The sequence below is a fragment of the Momordica charantia genome (assembly GCF_013281855.1).
Source record: "Momordica charantia cultivar OHB3-1 chromosome 7 unlocalized genomic scaffold, Mcharantia_2.0 BLBB01000007.1, whole genome shotgun sequence".
Taxonomy (NCBI): Eukaryota; Viridiplantae; Streptophyta; class Magnoliopsida; order Cucurbitales; family Cucurbitaceae; genus Momordica; species Momordica charantia.
In genome coordinates this window covers 7924940-7945821 of record NW_028275165.1, presented here as the reverse complement: position 1 = coordinate 7945821, position 20882 = coordinate 7924940, and the positions used below count along the sequence as shown (strand labels likewise).

At 41.8% G+C, this 20882-nt stretch overlaps 1 protein-coding gene and 1 non-coding gene across 2 annotated transcripts; both read left to right on the top strand.

The window, feature by feature from the left end:
• Positions 1 to 3453: 3453 nt before the first annotated feature.
• Positions 3454 to 3939, top strand: LOC111020752 (uncharacterized). Its single transcript, XM_022297505.2, has one exon. It carries the CDS (start codon positions 3454 to 3456, stop codon positions 3937 to 3939), a length of 486 nt encoding a protein of 161 aa, XP_022153197.2.
• Positions 3940 to 18643: 14704 nt separating this feature from the next.
• LOC148210252 (small nucleolar RNA R71) lies at positions 18644 to 18750 on the top strand. Its single transcript, XR_015792535.1, has one exon. It is a non-coding gene; the product is annotated as a small nucleolar RNA R71 (small nucleolar RNA).
• The last annotated feature ends 2132 nt before the right edge of the window (positions 18751 to 20882 follow it).

Sequence of the window (20882 nt, the reverse complement as noted above, 5' to 3'; positions counted from 1 at the left end):
TTCGATCCTCACTCCCACGTGTTGTACTAAAAAAAATAAAATATATTTTTATATTATATTATCACTTTGTCAATTAATTTTAACCAGACAATTAAGAACTTCATTGAAAATTTTCGATACACTAGAGATGAAATTGAAACTTTCAAAAAATTAGGGACGACAATATTGAAAAAACATCTAAATGTTTGAGACAAAATATGTACAAACCACAACCCACAAACATTGAATTATTATATTTTGTGGATATAAAATTATTTACAGTTTTAAAATTTCTCTTAAAAATTTTGGTATAACACAACTTTAGGCTAAAATGAATATAAATTAGTTAATTAATTACTTTATGATCATTGAAGATAATAATTAGTACCTTCATTAAGATTATGGTCTCCCGATCACTAGCTCACGAAATCTCTTAGAAGAAAAATTTTAAAATTCAAATTTATGACTTTGTTTTTCATGAATTGAATTTGTTAATAGATCTCAATAGAGGGAATAAATTATAACCAATCTAATACTGACTTGAAATTTAACTCATTACAAATGGACACCAACAATTAAATGATGAGAATAGTCTACATGAAAATACCTTAATTGGTTAGGATATTACATATTTTCCTAAATATTAGAGCATGAGGTTTGAATTCCCTATTTAACTCGAAAAAAGAGATTTTTTTTTTCATTTTTTTAAAGTTGTTATATTTTTCTATTTATCTTTCAGGAAAATATAAGTATTAGTTGAGAAAGTTTTCTGCCTCCCTTCTCACATGATGATGGTGGACACCACAATTAGAGATAAATAGAGTAATTTTTTTACCTTTTGTTTTCCCAATTATTTTATAAAGGAAGAGTTTACAGTTGTGTAGGGCTAACTATTACCTTTTAAATAAAATTTTTGGGATATTAAAAAAATAATAAAATAAAACTTTTGGGATTAGCCTTTTACAGAAAATCAAATGGAAAAAAGAAAAAAAAAATCGTTACGACCAGTTTTGCAACCATCGCCCTCTTTTTGTTTTTGTTTTTGTTTTTTTTTTTACTTTTTTTCAATAAAATATTCCTCCATTTGTTAACTATTTCTTATTCTTCATTTCTTTTATTGAAAAAATAAGAAAACTTTATTTTGTTAGAAACCGAAATAAAAAGCAAGAAATTTAAGGGCTTGTTTGGTAATTTTTTTATTTATTGTTTCTCGTTTTCAATTTTGTTTAGATATATAACAATTTGATAATGTTTGGGGGTAAAAATACCTTGGACACGTGGAGGACGCTTATTGGTGTTCAAGAATTAAAATATCCCAGGTCCACCTCGAACCTGCCGAAGAGGTCGGGTTCGCCCATAGGAAAAAGGCTAAGTATACATGCCGAAGTTCGATCTAGTTGGGGTTCGATCTGCTCAAAACCCGACAGGTCCGACATGAGAAAAAACATGTAACTGCCGGTCGTGAGTACTGTCGGATCCACCACCTATAAACAGAGGGCCTCATTTCACGCTTAGGTATCGAATCTCACCTTGAACTAAATACTGAGTCCGATCTATACTTACTTGAGCGTCGGAGAGTTTACCCTCTTGTGCAGGTCCACTCTTGAGTTCAGGTCGAGCCAGGGACCGGGTTGGAGCTTGGTTCGTAAAGCATCGTTGTGCAGACCTTTGCATAAACATTTGGCGTCGTCTGTGGGGAAGGACGATCTAAGTCATCCCGATCTAAAAGCATGAACAAAAATGGTTCAGCCAGCAAACTCAACCAACACGGCCGGCCGAAGAGCTCTGGCACCCAATGATGGTCACTAGAGTGAGGTCGGGGCAGAAGTGGTAGAGGGACAGGTTCATGCAGGCCTTGGGACCGAGCCTCTCTGCAGGTCGGCACGCATAACCACGTCTGTCCTGCCACCGGCACATCCAAAGCCGTTTAAGGCCAATCGCGGCCAAGGTGGTGCCTCGAGGAGAACCACTCGAGGACCAGCCCCAGCTTCTACAAGGGAGAATTTTGATGCACTCCAGAAAGAAATGGAGGCAATGCGCACTCAGATTCTCACCATGGAAGAGATGTACAACGAGATGGTGCAAGCCGCGGGTGCTGGGTCTCGATCTAAGAACCCGGTGGCGTGCGATGAGATGCGCGAGCAAAGGGGTCTGCACCTCGGACCAGTCGAGGAAGAGCGCTCTGGAGGAGACGATGACGAAGAGTACACTCATCAGAGAGGCGATCTCCGCGAGCATCTCAACAGAAAGAGAAGCTCGTCCCTCCGAAAGGGACGATCTCCGACCTGCTCGCATAAGAGCTCCAACTAGCAGGCTGAGTCCTCCTACAACCCAATAACTCCCGCGGGAGTAATCACAAGGGAGAAGTTCGACCAGTTGAAGAGCAAGTTTGATGCTCAGGTTGAAGCCTTGAAGGCTACGTGCGAAAAGAAAGAGAGTCCGTTCGATGATGGCGACTTGGGGGAATCGCCATTCACCTCAGAAATCTTGGAGGCTCCAATCCCTCCGAAGTTCAAGACTCCCACCATGAAGCCTTATGACGGGTCTAAGGACCCAAAAGACTATGTTGAGGTCTTCGAAGGCCTCATGGATTTTCAGGTGGAAGCAGATGCAATCAAGTGCTGCGCCTTCCAGATCGCGCTTACCGACAGCGCGCGCCTATGGTATCGGAGACTGCCGGCCAGGTCGATCTCGACCTACTCCCAGTTGAGGAAAGAATTTATTAGCCAATTCTCTTTTCGGCACTACGATAGGAAGACAGCAACTCACCTCGCCACCATTACGCAGAAAGAAGGTGAGACGCTGAGAGAGTATGTCACAAGGTTCCAGGAGGAGCAGTTGAAGGTCGCGCACATCTCCGATGACTCGGCCATGTGCTACTTCCTCACCGGCCTGGCCGATGAAACCCTCGCCGTGAAGCTTGGAGAGGAGGCTCCAGCAACCTTCGTCGAAGTTTTGTAAAAGGCGAAGAAGGTCATTGATGGACAAGAGCTCCTCCGAACCAAGACTGGCCGACCTGAGAAGCAGATCGACCAGAAGAAGCCAAACCAAGAGAAGATGAAGGTTGATTCCAAATCTAAGGACAAGGGATCGCCCTCTTCCGGCAGCCGAACTGAGTATCGTAGGTCGGAAATCGGCCCTAACCGAAGCCGACTTTACGAACGTTATACTCCAACCACCATCCCCATCTCTTAGATACTTACAAACATCGAGGAAAGCGGGATGGAAAAGCTCATCAAGCGTCCTGACAAGCTCCGAGGAGACCCAAAAAAGCGTAATAAAGATAAATATTGTCGTTTTCATCGCGATCACTGCCATAATACATCAAATTGCTGGGAATTGAAGTGCCAGATTGAAGACCTCATTCAAGATGGCTACTTCAAAAAATTCGTTGGAAAACCGAGGTCCAACTCAGTGGAGAAGAAAGAAGAGAGGAAGCGTTCAAGGACGCCGCCTCGTCGAGATGACCGACCTATGGTCATCAACACTATCTTCGGGGGCCCTAGTGGGGGCCAGTCTGGAAATAAAAGGAAAGACCTAGCTCGCGAAGCCAAGCGTGAGGTATGCATCATCAGGGAGCAAAAACCGACTTGCTCCATTACCTTCAGCGACGCCGATCTGGAGGGGGTCCACTTGCCCCATAATGATGCACTTGTGATCACCCCTCTTATCGATCATGTCCTGGTCAGAAGAGTATTGGTAGATGGAGGCGCGTCTGCCAACATCTTGTCCCTTCCGACATATCTGGCCTTGGGATGGACCATGTCTCAGTTGAAGAAGAGTCCAACACCATTGGTTGGATTCTCTAGAGAATCGGTCTCTCTAGAAGGGTGTATCGACTTGCCGGTTACGATTGGGCAAGATGATACACAAGTAACTCAGATGGGCGAGTTTGTAGTGATCGACGGGAGGTCGGCCTACAACGCCATCTTCAGGAGACCCATCATCCATTCGTTCTAGGCCGTTCCCTCAACACTTCATCAAGTCCTGAAGTACTCAACTCCTAATGAGGTAGGCATAGTCTGAGGAGAGCAAAGGATGTCAAGGGAGTGCTATGCCTCAGCACTTAAAGGGTCATCGGTATGCATCCTCGAGAAACAAGTTGAACGAGTTGGAGAGCAAAGCCTAGAAGCCAACCTACCAAGGAAAGGAGGAAGGGAGTTTTCTGCACCAACAGAGGAGCTTGAGCTTGTTCCTTTACTTAGTCCTGAGAAGCGAGTAAGTATAGGAACCAAGCTATGGGCCATTGAGAGGGAAGAACTGATCAACTTCCTCAGGTCCAACTCGGATGTCTTCGCATGGTCTCACGAGGACATGCCAGGCATCGACCCAAAGATCATGGTGCATCGCCTCAATGTAGACCCGTCATTCCGACCTGTAAAGCAAAAAAGAAGACCTGTAAATAGGGAGAGAAGTGATGTAATTGTTAAGGAAGTAAACAAACTTTTAAAAGCTGAATATATAAGAGAAATTATGTATCCCGAGTGGCTCTCTAATGTTGTATTAATTAAAAAAGCTAACGGGAAGTAGAGGATGTGCGTAGATTTTACAAATTTAAATAAGGCATGCCCAAAAGACTGCTTCCCACTACCGAGGATTGACCAGCTCGTAGACGCAACGGTCGGGCACGAGCTGCTCATCTTCATGGATGCCTACTCCGGATACAACCAAATCAAAATGCATGTCCCAGATCAAGATCATACGACATTGTTACAAGGTTATGCCCTTCGGCCTAAACAATGCAGGGGCGACCTACCAAAAATTGGTGAACAAAATGTTCGTCAAGCAGATCGCCCGGAATATGAAAGTATATGTGGACGACATGCTTGTCAAGAGCAAGTAGTCAAAGTCGCATCTTTTCGATCTGGCCGAGGCGTTTGAAGTTCTCCGGAAATATCAAATGAAGCTCAATCCAGCCAAGTGTGCCTTTGGAGTCTCCTCGGGAAAGTTCCTTGGTTTTATGGTAAACAACCGGGGGATCGAAGCGAACCCAGAGAAGATAAAGGCCGTGCTCGAGATGGAGGCACCCAAGACTCTCAAGCAGCTTCAGTGCCTCAATGGCAGGATTGCAGCCCTGAATAGATTCGTTTCGAGGTCAACAGATAAGTTCCTTCCTTTCTTCAAAGTTTTAAGAAAGAAGGGACCGTTCGAGTGGACGGCAGAGTACGAGCAAGCACTGCGGCAGTTGAAAAACTATATTTGCTCGACACCTCTGCTAGCCAAGCTGTTGCTAGGAGACAAGCTCCACTTGTACCTGGCTGTGTCCGACAGCTCTGTCAGCTCGGCTCTAGTCAAACAAGAGGGAGTACGCTAGAGTCCCATTTATTACACCAGCAAAGCCATGACCGAAGCCGAGACCAGATAGCCTCAAATGAAGAAGCTGGCCCTCACCTTAGTTACCTCGGACCGAAGAATTAGGCCGTACTTCCAAGTGCATACCGTCGTGGTACTTACCAATTTGCCCCTGAAGAACATTTTCCATAAGCCAGAAACATCAGGGCGCCTGATGAAGTGGGCAATGGAGTTGAGCGAGTACGACATCCAGTTGGAACCCAGAACTGTGTTGAAGGGGCAAGCAGTGGCAGACTTCATCGCAGAGCTCATCCCACCATCTCAGTCGGTCGAATCTGACCTCCCGTGGACGATCTACGTTGACGGATCTTCCAATGAGAGGGGGTGCAGAGCAAGAATTCTCTTGCTCGCACCAAGTGGCATGCGGTTCGAGTACGCCCTGCGGTTCAACTTTCGAACTTCGAACAATGAGGCTGAGTACGAAGCACTTTTGGCAGGCCTACGTGTCGCCAAAGGGCTGGGGGTCGTCCACATCAAGGTCTTTAGTGACTCCTAGTTGGTCGTAAACCAGATTAGGGAGGAGTATCAAGCGAAAAACTTTCGGATGGAAAATTATTTAAGTAAAGTCAGATCGCACCTCGCCCAGTTCAAGACTTACGAGGTGAATCAAGTTCCAAGATCGGAAAATTCCAATGCGAATGCCTTAGCCAAATTGGCGTCAACATATCAAACCGACCTGGCCAGATCGATTGAGATCTTGGACAATCCCTCAATCTTGGAGCCAGATGTGATGGAGGTTGACACTGCAGCACCCTCGTGGATGGATCCAATCGTGGAGTTTATCAAAGGAAATCCGCCGCAAGATTCAAAGGAGCAAAAGAAGATGGCTCGGAAAGCAGCTTGGTTCATACTCCGAGATGGAGCGTTGTACCGACGTGGCTTCTCCCTGCCTCTGCTTAAGTGTGTAACTCCTGAAGAAGGGCTTTACATCCTTAGGGAAATCCATGAAGGAGTGTCTGGAAACCACTCTGGCGCCAGGTCGCTGTTGGCCAAGGTGGTTCAACAAGGGTATTATTGGCCCACTGTCGAGCAGGACGCAAAGCAATTTGTGAAAACCTGCGATAACTGCCAGCGCTTCACAAATATCATCCATCAACCTCCCGAACTGCTCACCCCCATCTCGGCCCCATGGCCATTCGCACAATGGGAAGTAGATATCATAGGTCATTTTTCTCTGGGCAAAGGGCAAACCAAGTTCGCCGTTGTCGCTGTGGACTACTTCACCAAGTGGCCCGAGGCCGAGGCGCTATCTCACATCACGGAGTCCAGAGTCACATCTTTCATATGGTCAAACATTGTATGCCGTTTAGGTATACCAAACGCTATTGTGACAGACAACGGAAAACAATTCGACAATGCAAAGTTCAAAGACTTCTACAGGAAGTTGGGCATAAGTCATCTCCATTCGTCCTCTACACATCCGAAAGCAAATGGGCAGGTTGATGCGATAAACAAAATTATAAAACGAGGACTCAAGCTGAGATTGGACTCCAGAAAAGGAAGATGGCCCGAGGAGCTACCCGAAGTATTGTGGTCATATCGGACTACCCCTAGAGAGTCAACTAGTGAAACCCCATTCTCCCTGGCCTTTGGCTCTGAAGCTGTCGTCCCAGTCGAGATCGGCATACCACGGACAAGGTAGAGTAGTACAAGTCAACAAGGAATGAGGAAGAACTACTCCTTAACCTTGATTTATTAGAAGAAAAAAGGGAAATGGCTCAGTTACGCTTAGTAGAGTATCAGAACAGAATGACCAGATATTACAACACCCGAGTTCGACCTCGAAATGTTCAGGTCGGACATTTGGTCTTAAGGAAGATTCAGGGTCATGTGGGCACCCTTGACCCAACTTGGGAGGGACCGTTCGAGGTTAAAGGCATAGTCCGACTTGGAACGTATATGCTGGCCGATCTGGAAGGAAATGTGCTTGCGCATCCATGAAATGTCAAAATGGTCCTAAAATGGACTTGTAAAAATTTTCAAGGGGCAGAACTTTAATAAACGGAGTTATTTAATTTCGTGACTCCGAGTTCGATCAGAAATTAAATGGGGGCCACGGACTCCCATAAGACTTATAAACCGGTAAGGTAAATGTAAAAATTGATTAAATTGAAACCTCAAAACCTACGGGTTCGAGGTGCGATGTGAATATTAATTAGGGACTCAAAATTCAACCATTTGAACGTTTAAGTTAAAGGTGCGATGTTAAAAGTTCAATCTTTTGGACTTCCGAGTTCGAAGAGAAATATTAAAGACCATAGAAGGAAACTCTCAAATTCAAACCCTAAAGTCAAATACAAGTAAAAGGGGCGATGTGAAAAGAGTTCATCCCAAATTCAATCCTTTAAGCTCACGAGTTAGAGGTGCGAGATTAAATTATGCATATAGGAGTTCGAATTTACAAAGGTAAGTTTAAAAGCTTAAGGAAAAAGCAATAAAAGAAAAGACAGAGCTTGGGGTGCAGAGGTGGAGAAAAGAAGATTTCATTGATTAATGAACAGAGCCAAGGCTTGTAGACCTTGCAGCTTTGCCCGAAGACTTACAAAAAAAAAAACCACACAACAACAAAAAACAAGCAAAATAGGCAGGTTTTAGCTACTTCCGAGGTGGGAGGATAGCTCTCCTTGAGAACGTAGAAGGTTGGTGACTGGGCGTTTATGCTGAACGCACGCACTAAGCGTGGTAACAATTATATAGATGCAAGCGCACACCTGTCAGAGTAATATAAAATGGATGGAGTATCCAAGTATCGATCCTCAAGGACTTCTAAATAATTTCCAAACTCTAAAGTTTTAAAGAATAGTGAATGTTGAAATGAGTGATTCTTGTAAAATGGGAAGCGGTCACAAATAATGGTTTTGGATTTGGGATTTGGACTTATAATGATAAAACCTAGCCCGAACTACTTCAAGTTAGCCAACAAAGAATCAAGGACATGCTAAGGACAATATGCTTTTTACTTTAGAAACCAACGACTACGCTTCTCACTTGACTTATGTCTAAGCAAGTTCAAAGTCCTAAGACATTCCCTAATATGTCTATTATGAGATATATCTTAGTTTTAGGATGGAAATAGTCGCAACCTCGGGTTAAGGTCCTATGTCTAGGCTACTTAAGCGGAACCCTTATGTCTAAGGCGCTCCTCTCCTCGGTTTAACCACTCAACAATGCAAATAAGCAACCTTTTCAGTATTGACTTGTTAAGACTTACAGTGGCCTTCTCTAAATCCTAACTTTTTGGGAAAACATGTTGAGCAATGAACGGAAAGCAAAAACACTACTTCTTAGCAACCCTTTTTAGACATAAAAGGCTAACTATCCATAACCGGGCTAGAGACGGGAATTTAGAAAGACATATTGAAGAAAATACAGCAAGTAAAACGGTTGAATGTGGAATGCATGTGTGAAAAACAAAAGTTAACTAACAGAGAGTTTTTATCGGGATTGAGAGCTTCGCCCTTCTCTTTCAAGCAAGGGAGAGTGTCACGTGCTCTTTCCTCCAAAAACACAACTCTCTTAACTAAAAATAAAGTAAAGGCAAAGGGAAGATAAGCAAAGTGCTAGATTTTTATATATTTGAATAAGTAGAAAATAACTAAGTACAAATGGAAACAAAACAAAGCTCAATAAAAGAATGTAAAGTGCTCGGGATTTAAAAACGAAAAGCAACTAATGAAAGCAACTCAAAAGTACTTAGAAAGCAACAAAGAAACACTAAAAATGATCAAGAGAAGGAAGCAAGGCTTGATGAATTTGGTGGAGAAGTTGCTGGAATTTATAGCTGTGAAGAATTGGTTAGGTAGGTCCTAAAACGATGGTGAATCACCCATTTCCAACTCTTTTGACTGACCAAATCGTACTCAAACTGATAGTGGAACACTTCTTCTACACGTATGCATCGGTTGGAACCACCAAAACGCATTGGAAGACGCGTTTCATTAAGGGCAAAGTTGGAAGAAAACCAGTTTTTCTGCAGGCTTCCCAGGCGCCTGGCGCCTCCCATGATGGTTTTTCCGTCTTTTTGCTTCTTTTGATTAATTTGCACTCCCAAATGGTCCTAAAATGTCATAAATACAATATAAGCCAACCACAAACCATAATATATGAATTTTGCATGAATTGGAACTCAAACGACCGAGAAAAATCCGAAGCAAAGCTGAAATATTGTAAAAACAGCATCTAAAACCTTCTTTTTACGCATGTAAACAAGCGTAATCACACCCCCAAACTTAACTTTTTGCTTGTCCTCAAGCAAAACTTAGCAACTTTAATCAGGTTTCTAACACATGGACAAGGAAAAGCAAAAGCAACCGAGATGTTCAATCATAAATTGTCTCAGGGAAAAGATATCAAAGCCTACCATTCTATTGCCTTTGTAAACTTAGTCACTATAAACCAAGTTTGAAATGATAAAAACTTTCTCTTTCAAAATCTTTTTTCTCTTTCAAACAGAAAACGTTTTCAAATACCCCTAAGGAATCTGCACACTCCCTCCTTACACTAAGACTTTTACATCTGAAAGACCGGCTACTAGCCCCTGAGGTTTCCACACACTAACATCGGTTTCAACCACAGCTACTCGTAGAAAGACTTTGAACTAACAGCTAGGTCATAAAACGACGACAATGAGAAACACGAAGTCACTTATCACCATCTTTACTGCTATTTTCAAAGTCAACACCCAACCTAAAACTAAATGGGTGTCTACAGTAGGACTCGGGAATCATAAATACATTTTCTTTAACTCTCATTGTTTTTACCACTCTTTTCTTTCTAACACAAGTCTTTTCCCCACTCTTATTTTCTCTCAACAAGACTCTTTTTACTCTTTTGCAATTTTTTTTTTTTTGTGTTTTTTTTTTCTTTTCAACACTTTCTTTTTTTAATAGCATTTGTTTTTCCAACTGACTCTTTTTCAAAAGAAAATAGCATGATTTTTCAAATATAAATAACACCTTATCTTTCTGAAACAACGACTGACACAACGACTGTCCCCCCCAAACTTAAGAGAGACAGTGTCCTCACTGGGAAAAGACTTTTGCATCAGATTGAAAAAAGCTTAACAGTAAAAAGGACAAGGACTTCCTATATAGGGGCAAAGAAAAAGCTTAAAGTCTGTAAAGATCAAAAAGACATAAAAGAAAATGAGTTTATCACATAAACAAAGGAAATAGCTCAAAGCTTAGTCAGGCATAGAACAGAAAACTCAACAATCTCTTATAATCATCATCGACATGAAATCACATGCACAGCACAGATGCTTCAAAATAGGCATGTGAAAAGCTAAACTAAGGTTAAGTGAAGGCATACTTTAAGTGATCAGAAGATAAACGATACTAATTTATTCATGCTTCAACTGAGCTCGAAACATAATCAATACAAAAAAAACATGCGTAGTAATGCTAGAATATGCAACTACGTCATTAACCAAAAGAATAAAACACAAAAAATAGCAAAGAAGAAACCTCCCCTTCATGAAGTCGGAGGTTGTGGACTAGGATCAGTGTCAGTGCTGGGAGATGGATGACCAAGGATAGCAGCTAGCGCTTGAGGCCATGAAGGTAAAACCGCAAAATCCAATGAAGCCCTTAAGTTGTAGATATGTTGCACGACTTCTCGAACCTGATCTCGCAGCTGTTGGTTCTCCTCTCGAAGACGACGGATCTCCGATGTAGGAGACATCTCAGTACCTTCCCTTCTTTGTAACGCATGGGCGATAATACGCCGAATATTCTTCTCTTCCACAATTGGGGCATCTCTCTTAATTTGATCCTCAGGGAGCTGTACACCTTGTCGCAAGCATAAAGAAGTGACCAAACGTGGGTGATAAAGCTTACCACGTGTTCGGTGGGCACATTCATGGATACTAGTATTGATCAATTCTCTATAATTCACATCTATGCCCTTTAGCATGGCATAAACCAGCAGTGCCCTATCCTGAGTGACATGCTCATCATGCTCCGTTGGTAGAATTCTATTTTTGACTATGTATAACCATCCTGCAGCAGCTAGGGAAACATCCTCGGGTTTTAGTCGTACCTTGCCATGAGTAGTCAAATCCCAAGTAGCCGAGGGCTTCCCAACACATGCTAGAGCCTCATCAAGCTGTGCTAGAGTCGGAGTCACTAACATCTTATTGCCCACAGCAATAAGATGTTGAAGGTGTAGTTGATCTGACTGGCATCAAACCGTACTTCCTTCCCGCGCACTATGGCTATATGTGACTGGGGATGGACAGCAGCATAGAACTCTCTGACTAACTCCAAAGCCTCACATTGTATGGGCTGAATGAGTGGTCTCCACTCTTTGTCTCTAGTGGTCTCCCTCCAATCATCAGGCACATCTCCTAGAGTGAGATCGAATCCCAATTCTGTCATAATCTTACGGGATTTCATTAATGAAGTTCGAGTGGCTAAATTTGCCGCGTTCCATTTCGTCTCGACCTCCTCTCCCTCAGACAAGTCCAGTTCAATTGTATCAGCTGGCCCAGGTGCCACTACCTTCTTCTTAGCTTCAGCTACTTTAGCTTTCGCAGCTCTCGTTTTAGGTTCATTCACGGGCACTGTTGGCTTCTTAGCCTGAACTGCACGATGTTTTGAACTCTTTCTCTCCCGCCTTTTGTATTGGAACATTTCCCTTATCGTCTGCGTGTCCTCAAGATCTTCTTCGCTGGTAGGTTCTTGAGTACTATTCTCCCCAACCTTGGGTCTACCTGTATCACACCCAAGCGGGTTAACTGTATTAGAAGGAATAGTGTGAGCATCCCTTACCCCTGGTAGAGTGGCCATCGGTGTGACATACTCATCCGTTGCCAACGGAGTAGATCCAGTTGCCCCAGTAGGCAACTCTTGGTGACTACAAAACGCTCCTTCTGTAGGTGTATCCAATGGGGAAGGTTCCTGAGTATCTGTTCTCACCACTTCGTTCTCGGTATCCTCTGTTTCCGGCATATTTGAACAATGTCCTCGTGAAACCAGTAGAAAATCATCATTACCATGTTCCGGTGTAATAATCAATGGAGATGAATAAAACTGCTCCTCGTCCCTGTTCTCCATAGATGAATCCTTAGGCGTCAGACGCCTACTACTCCCATCTTCCTCAATTTCTAGGTCTATCATCACCTCCTTGCCCTTCCTCTTTTGCCCTATCGAAACCCCGGGCTCTAGTCTATGGCTATGGCTCTTCTCTTGCTCTCCTTCATGCTCATCTCCTGCATCCATTGGCATATTGGTTGGGGTTGGCATCCTAGGAGGCTCTAAGGGTTTTAGTTGTCCCATGTTGAAGGTACTCGATATGTTAGGGTTCAATTGGGGTGCTTGAGGTCCTCTTTCTAGGAATGGAAGTTGAGGTGGTGGGGAAACTCTAGGTGAAATCATACCATAATTATGTGGAGGTACCCAATGACCCATTCCATAATAAGGTGGAAGGCTAGGAAATAGAGTAGATGGGTTTGGCATTCCATAAGGATGAACACTAGCTGGAATTTGCATTTGCGACAAGGGAAAATGATAGGAAGGAACCGGGTTAAACATAAACGGTTGGTACATACCCGGATTGATCATTGGAGGAAGTTGTTGAGGATTTTCAGCCCTAAACTCACTGTTTTGAGGTATATTAAGGGTGGGTAGTTGCTGAAAATTAACATAACCATGTGGGCTCATTATAGGACGTTGTGTAGGAGCTTGGGATGGAGGACATTCAAATGTTTGAAGCGGGTTTCCTCCCCTAACAGCAGCTAGCCTAGAATCTGAACCTATGTGGTGTTGGAAGTTCTCGAATGGTGAAAAAGGAATGCTTGTGGCATTTGGAGCTTGAGTAGAAGAGGTAGGAAGTGAAGTATGTTGAGAAGAGGAAGCCATAGATGTAAGCAAATGCTGGAAATTTCTTCTTCTCTTTGGTGGCTGAAAATCGAAAAGAAGGGTGATGAAGGGAGTGGGTTTTTTTGCCGAAAAAACAAGGGGAAGAAGAGAGTTGTGTGGGTTTTGGTGGAGTTGTAAAGCTTAGGCAATGGGTCTATTTAAAGCTTTCCCCAAACTAAATCCTAAATGGAAAGGGATTGACATTTAAGTTCAACTAAGTTTCCTAAACCTAAAAGGAAAAGAAAACAAATTTGAATACAAAATAGGATTAGGGAAACAAAATTTGAGTTTGAAGAGAAGTTTTTAAAGCTAAATCATAGAGGATTAATGTTTGACCCAAAATAAAGCCCATGTTATCGAAAATTAAAACCCAAACCGTGAAGGAAAACGAAATTCGAACTGCTGGAAAACAGGGCAGGCGCCAGGCGCCTGCGTGATTTATTTTCGCAAAGGGCAGGCGCCAAGCGCCTGCGTACTTCTTTTTTTTTTTTTTTCAACGTTTGTTTTTTCTTTCTTTTTTTTGTTTCTTTTTTTCAACGTTTTCAAAAACATTCTCTTAATAAGAAAAACTTTATAATGAAATAAAGAGAAAATACAAGATACAAAGACTTCCTTCCTTTACTTTTGTTCTTTCAAAAACGGATAAGAAGGAAAAAACATTTTTCGCAAAAATTTATTGACCTGAAAGTTGAATAGAGGTTTTTCCTCTATCCACTGGTTCTCCAAAATACGGCTTAAGTCTCTGCCCATTTACTTTAAAAACATTTCCCTTAGAGTCAACTAGATCCACTGCCCCATATGGGTAGAGTTTAAAAATTTGAAAGGGACCAGACCATCTAGACTTAAGTTTTCCAGGGAAAAGTTTCAACCTAGAGTTGAATAACAGAACCAGATCACCTTCTTGAAGATTGTTCGGCCGAAGACGCCTATCATGCCACTGTTTAGTTTTTTCCTTAAACAACTTAGCATTCTCATAAGAAAAGTGCCTGTGTTCTTCTAATTCCAACAATTGTAACTTCCTCGCTTCACCTGCAGCCAACAAATCAAAATTTAATTTCTTAGTAGCCCAAAATGCTTTATATTCTAGCTCAAGAGGCAAATGACATGCTTTTCCAAAAACTAGCCTATAGGGGGACATGCCGAGGGGAGTCTTAAATGCTGTCCTATATGCCCAAAGTGAATCATCAAGCTTAAAAGACCAATCCCTACGGTTAAGATTTACAGTTTTTTCTAAAATGTTTTTTATCTCCCTATTAGATATTTCGGCTAACCCATTCGACTGAGGATGATATGCTGTTGCAACCCTATGACGCACATTGTATTTAGTCAGCAACTTTTGCATAGACGTATTCACAAAATGAGCCCCCCCATCGCTTATCAGACAACGCGGGGTTCCATAACGCGTAAAAATGTGCTTTTGCAGAAAACGAATGACAACTTTGGAATCATTGGTAGCAGTTGCAATGGCTTCTATCCATTTCGAAACATAATCTACTGCTAACAATATATAAAGCTTACCATTAGAGGATGGAAATGGACCCATAAAATCTATACCCCACACATCAAATATTTCAATCTCCAGGATCGGGGTTTGAGGCATTTCGTGGCGTTTAGATATATTACCTGTCCGTTGGCATTTGTCACAAACCTGGGCAAACTTATGTGCATCTTTCAACAGAGTGGGCCAAAAGAACCCACTTTGCAAAACTTTGGCTGCGGTTTTGTGTCCTGCAAAATGTCCTCCATATGGAGACATATGACAAGCGTCTAATATCGCCTCGTGCTCTTCTTCTGCGACACACCTGCGTAAGATATTGTCAGGTCCTAGCTTATATAAAAAAGGCTCATCCCAACGATAACATCGAACTTCATTTAGAAATTTCTTTACCTGTTGCTTGTTGAACTCATAAGGAACTATTCGACTTACCAAATAATTTGCTATATCGGCATACCACGGAACTAAATCAACTCGCAAGAGTTGCTCGTCAATAAACTGTTCACGTATAACAATTCCATCATCACAGAGCGGGGATTCCAATCTAGACAGGTGATCAGCAACTTGGTTTTCAGTACCCTTCCTGTCCCTAACTTCAATATCAAACTCTTGAAGTAACAAAATCCATCGTATCAAACGTGGTTTAGCATCTTTTTTAGCAAATAAATATTTTAAAGCAGAATGGTCAGTAAAAACAATGACTTTTGTGCCTATCAAGTAAGACCTAAACTTATCAAAGGCGAACACAACTGCTAACAGTTCCTTTTCAGTAGTAGTGTAATTGAGTTGTGCACCGGTCAGAGTCTTACTAGCATAATACACAGGATGCAAGATCTTGTTTTTTCGTTGTCCTAACATAGCTCCTATTGCATAATCACTGGCATCACACATGAGCTCAAAAGGTAAATCCCAATTAGGTTCGATAGTTATAGGAGCTGAACTTAGAGCAACTTTCAACATTTCAAATGATTTTAAACAGTCATCATCAAAAACAAATGGTCTATCATGTTCTAACAATTGACACAAGGGTTTAGAAATTTTAGCAAAGTCTTTTATAAAGCGGCGGTAAAATCCCCCATGCCCTAAAAAACTTCTAATCCCTTTGACATTTGTAGGAGGAGGTAGCTTTGAAATGATGTCTATCTTAGCGTGGTCTACCTCTATTCCTTGCTTGGAAATTTTGTGACCCAAAACAATACCCTCTTGTACCATGAAATGACACTTCTCCCAATTTAGGACTAGGTTTGTTTGTTCACATCTCTCCAATACTCTCTCCAAATTAACTAAACAAGCGTCGAAAGAATTTCCAAAAACAGAAAAGTCATCCATAAAAACTTCTAGAATATTTTCTACCATGTCAGAGAAGATGGCCATCATACACCTCTGAAAAGTCGCGGGTGCATTGCATAGTCCAAAGGGCATTCGCCTAAAAGCGAACGTACCATACGGACACGTAAATGTTGTTTTCTCTTGGTCTTCTGGAGCAATAGTAATTTGATTATAACCCGAATATCCATCTAAAAAATAATAGAAATCCTTACCTGCCAGACGGTCGAGCATCTGGTCAATAAACGGGAGAGGAAAATGGTCTTTCTTTGTTACCTTGTTGAGTTTGCGATAATCAATGCAAACTCTCCACCCGCTCACAGTTCAAGTTGAGATGAGCTCATTCTCCTCGTTGGCCACCACGGTTATACCCCCTTTCTTTGGTACACACTGTACTGGGCTTACCCAGCTGCTGTCGGATATTGGGTATATAACACCGGCGTCAAGCCATTTAAGAATTTCTTTCCTTACAACCTCTTTCATCTTCAGGTTCAACCGCCTTTGACTCTCAATAGAGTTCTTAGCATCTTCTTCCAATAGAATTTTGTGCATGCAAAAGGCCGGGCTTATCCCTCGGATATCTGCTATCGTCCATCCAATGGCCTTTTTGTGCTTCTCCAAAATCTGCAATAAAGAATATTCATTAGTAGGTGATAAATTGGAAGCTATAATAACTGGTAAAGTGTCGTTATCCCCTAGATACGCATATTTCAAATGCGACGGCAATGGCTTCTGCTCCAACGTGGGTGGTTCCACTATGGACGGAAGTAATGACTTGCATTCTTCTTTTTGTATTTTTTCAATAGGATTAGCCACATCTTCTGGTCCTTCTGCTATCTTATCAAGCTCTTCTTCAATCTCTGTAACTAATAAGTCATAAAACTCATCAAACATAATAGGATTCAAGCTATTTATAGCAGAGCACTCTTCAAAGTCTCCTGGTAATTTCATGGCGTCTAGAACGTTAAATTTAACTTCTTCATTATTTACCCTCATTGTAATTTCTCCCTTCCTCACATTAAAAACTGTATCCCCAGTGGCTAGAAATGGTCTTCCCAAAATAATGGGAACGTCTAAGTCTGCCTCGCAATCTAGAATGATAAAGTCCGCAAGGAAAATGAATTTGTCCACCTGGACTAAAACATCTTCTATCTTTCCCTCAGGTCTTATGATAGATCTATCTGCTAGTTGGAGGGTAACCGTAGTAGGTCTAGCTTCTCCTATGCCTAAAGATTTGAAAACTGATAATGGCATAAGATTAATGCTAGCGCCTAGATCACATAATGCCCTACCTAAGTTTTTTCCTCCTATGGAACATGGAATGGTAAAACTGCCAGGATCATTACATTTCATGGGTAGCGGGTTGCCTACAGCTTCACTACTACATTTTGTCATGGCTACCAGTTCATGCTCTCCTATTTTTTTCTTCCTAGAAACTATATCTTTCAAAAACTTAGCATAATTTGGCATCTGTTCTAGAGCATCTACTAATGGTATATTTATATGCAGTTGTTTTAAAATATCTACAAATTTTCTAAACTGGGAATCATTATTTTTCTTAACTAATCTTTGTGGAAACGGGGGACTAGGGGTAAAAGAAGGCTGTACCTGTGGAGGAACACTCGGGGTGTCCTCATTACCTTTTCTAATATTTTCTTTTTCTGGTGTTGTTGGATTTTCTGGTATCTTTACAATTGGTTCAGTGGACGGAATCTGTACATCTGTTGTTGGCATTGTTGGTCCATCATATGCCAGTCCACTCCTGAGGGTGATAGCTTTGCACTGTTCTTTCCCTTCTCGTTTTGGTAATTCAGTATGGCCTGGAAAAGAACCTTGTGGTCTATTCTTCAATTCATTGGCGAGCTGTCCCAATTGGGTCTCGAAATTCCTCATTGATGCCGCTTGGGATTGTATCACTGCGTCGGTTCGGGCCATGTACTCCTTCATCATATTCTCAAGATTTGAGTTGTTATTTTGAACTGGTGGAGTCTGTGTTCTCTGATTGTACTGCTGTTGCGGTGGTGGGATGTATTGCTGTGTAGGTGGAACATAGGGCTGCTTGTTCTGTTGGCTCTGCCCTTGATTAAAACCGCTCGAACCTCCTTGTCCTCCCCATGAGAAATTAGGGTGGTGCCTCCAACCTGGGTTGTAGGTGTTCGAATATGGGTTAAAGTTCCTATTGTTCCCATGTCCTACATAAAAAACGGAAGCAGGGTTATGTGGACAATTATCATAAATATGGTTTTCATTGCAAAATGAACAAATGAGATCGTTGACTTGGCAAACAGGGGCAGGAGTGCAATAATCCGACTGCACAGGTTGTATCGGCGTGGCTAATGGATTTTTTATTCCCAATGCCATCTCTTTCAGCCTCTGGTTCATTGTAACCATCTCTTTTTGCATCGAGGTCGCAATGTCCAGAGCCAAAACTCCAGCTGGATCTTGCTTCTTTGGTGCTGCCCTAGATCTTTGCGAACACCATAGTTCGTTGTGTGAAGCTAAGTCATTTAGGATGTCGACTATCTCGTTGAATGTCTTCTTTGTAAAGGCTCCATTGGCAGCATTGTTTAGCATCATCTTAGTAGGATGATCTAAACCTCTAAAGAAATGTTCTATCTGGATGCATGCCGGCAAGCCATGGTTCGGACATTTCCTGATTAGTTCTTTAAATCTTTTCCACGCCTCGTGAACAGGTTCACGATCATACTGTCTAAAGGAGATGATCTCCTCTCTGATATCAGCGTGGCGAGTAGGTGGGAAGAATTTTGTTAAGAACTTCTCCACTAACGACCCCCATGTGGTGATGGATCCCGGTGGAAATGCATTGAGCCGTGCTCTAGCTTGGTCCTTCAAAGAAAATGGAAAAAGTGTTAGTCTAAGAGCATCGTCTGTTATACCAGGTAATCGAAATGCATTTGCAATTTGAATGAATGATTTCAGATGATCATGTGGATCCTCATGTTCCTGCCCTCTAAAATGTCCAATTGTCTGCAACATTTAGAACATCATTGGTTTACGCTCAAAGTTTGCGTGGGCTGGAATAGGGTTGACAATCCCTGAATCAAAGTTCTGAAAAGCCGTGGCGGCATATTCTCGCATTGCCACGTCTCTGTTGTCCGCCATCTGGATATGGTTGAATTCATCATTTCTTGCATGATCCCTCATATTACCGTTAACAGCAGGTGGATCAACCGGATCACGAGGTGGAATATCTGCCATTGATGTGCTCGTACTCTCTACCTCACTTTCAGGACTGATTTCACCTTCTCTCTCTTTTTGCTTTTCTAGTTGTTTTCGAAGTCTTTGCTCCTTTCGAGGTTTTCGAAGGGTCCGCTCAATCTCAGGGTCGAGGGGTAGAAGAAAAGATCTTGTGTTCATGCACTTTAACTTACCCTTGTGAGATAAACGACCAAAAATATAGAACAAAAACGGTGGATGGAAATTACACCCAACAACAATTCACAAAAATAAAAACTAAAAGAATTTGAAAATAATTTTAAAACTAAAGTCCCCGGCAACGACGCCAAAAACTTGACTGGGCGTTTATGCTGAACGCACGCACTAAGCGTGGTAACAATTATATAGATGCAAGCGCACACCTGTCATAGTAATATAAAATGGATGGAGTATCCAAGTATCGATCCTCAAGGACTTCTAAATAATTTCCAAACTCTAAAGTTTTAAAGAATAGTGAATGTTGAAATGAGTGATTCTTGTAAAATGGGAAGTGGTCACAAATAATGGTTTTGGATTTGGGATTTGGACTTATAATGATAAAACCTAGCCCGAACTACTTCAAGTTAGCCAACAAAGAATCAAGGACATGCTAAGGACAATATGCTTTTTACTTTAGAAACCAACGACTACGCTTCTCACTTGACTTATGTCTAAGCAAGTTCAAAGTCCTAAGACATTCCCTAATATGTCTATTATGAGATATATCTTAGTTTTAGGATGGAAATAGTCGCAACCTCGGGTTAAGGTCCTATGTCTAGGCTACTTAAGCGGAACTCTTATGTCTAAGGCGCTCCTCTCCTCGGTTTAACCACTCAACAATGCAAATAAGCAACCTTTTCAGTATTGACTTGTTAAGACTTACAGTGGCCTTCTCTAAATCCTAACTTTTTGGGAAAACATGTTGAGCAATGAACGGAAAGCAAAAACACTACTTCTTAGCAACCCTTTTTAGACATAAAAGGCTAACTATCCATAACCGGGCTAGAGACGGGAATTTAGAAAGACATATTGAAGAAAATACAGCAAGTAAAACGGTTGAATGTGGAATGCATGTGTGAAAAACAAAAGTTAACTAACGGAGAGTTTTTATCGGGATTGAGAGCTTCGCCCTTCTCTTTCAAGAAAGGGAGAGTGTCACATGCTCTTTCCTCCAAAAACACAACTCTCTTAACTAAAAATAAAGTAAAGGCAAAGGGAAGATAAGCAAAGTGCTAGATTTTTATATATTTGAATAAGTAGAAAATAACTAAGTACAAATGGAAACAAAACAAAGCTCAATAAAAGAATGTAAAGTGCTCGGGATTTAAAAACGAAAAGCAACTAATGAAAGCAACTCAAAAGTACTTAGAAAGCAACAAAGAAACACTAAAAATGATCAAGAGAAGGAAGCAAGGCTTGATGAATTTGGTGGAGAAGTTGCTGGAATTTATAGCTGTGCAGAATTGGTTAGGTAGGTCCTAAAACGATGGTGAATCACCCATTTCCAACTCTTTTGACTGACCAAATCGTACTCAAACTGATAGTGGAACACTTCTTCTACACGTATGCATCGGTTGGAACCACCAAAACGCATTGGAAGACGCGTTTCATTAAGGGCAAAGTTGGAAGAAAACCAGTTTTTCTGCAGGCTTCCC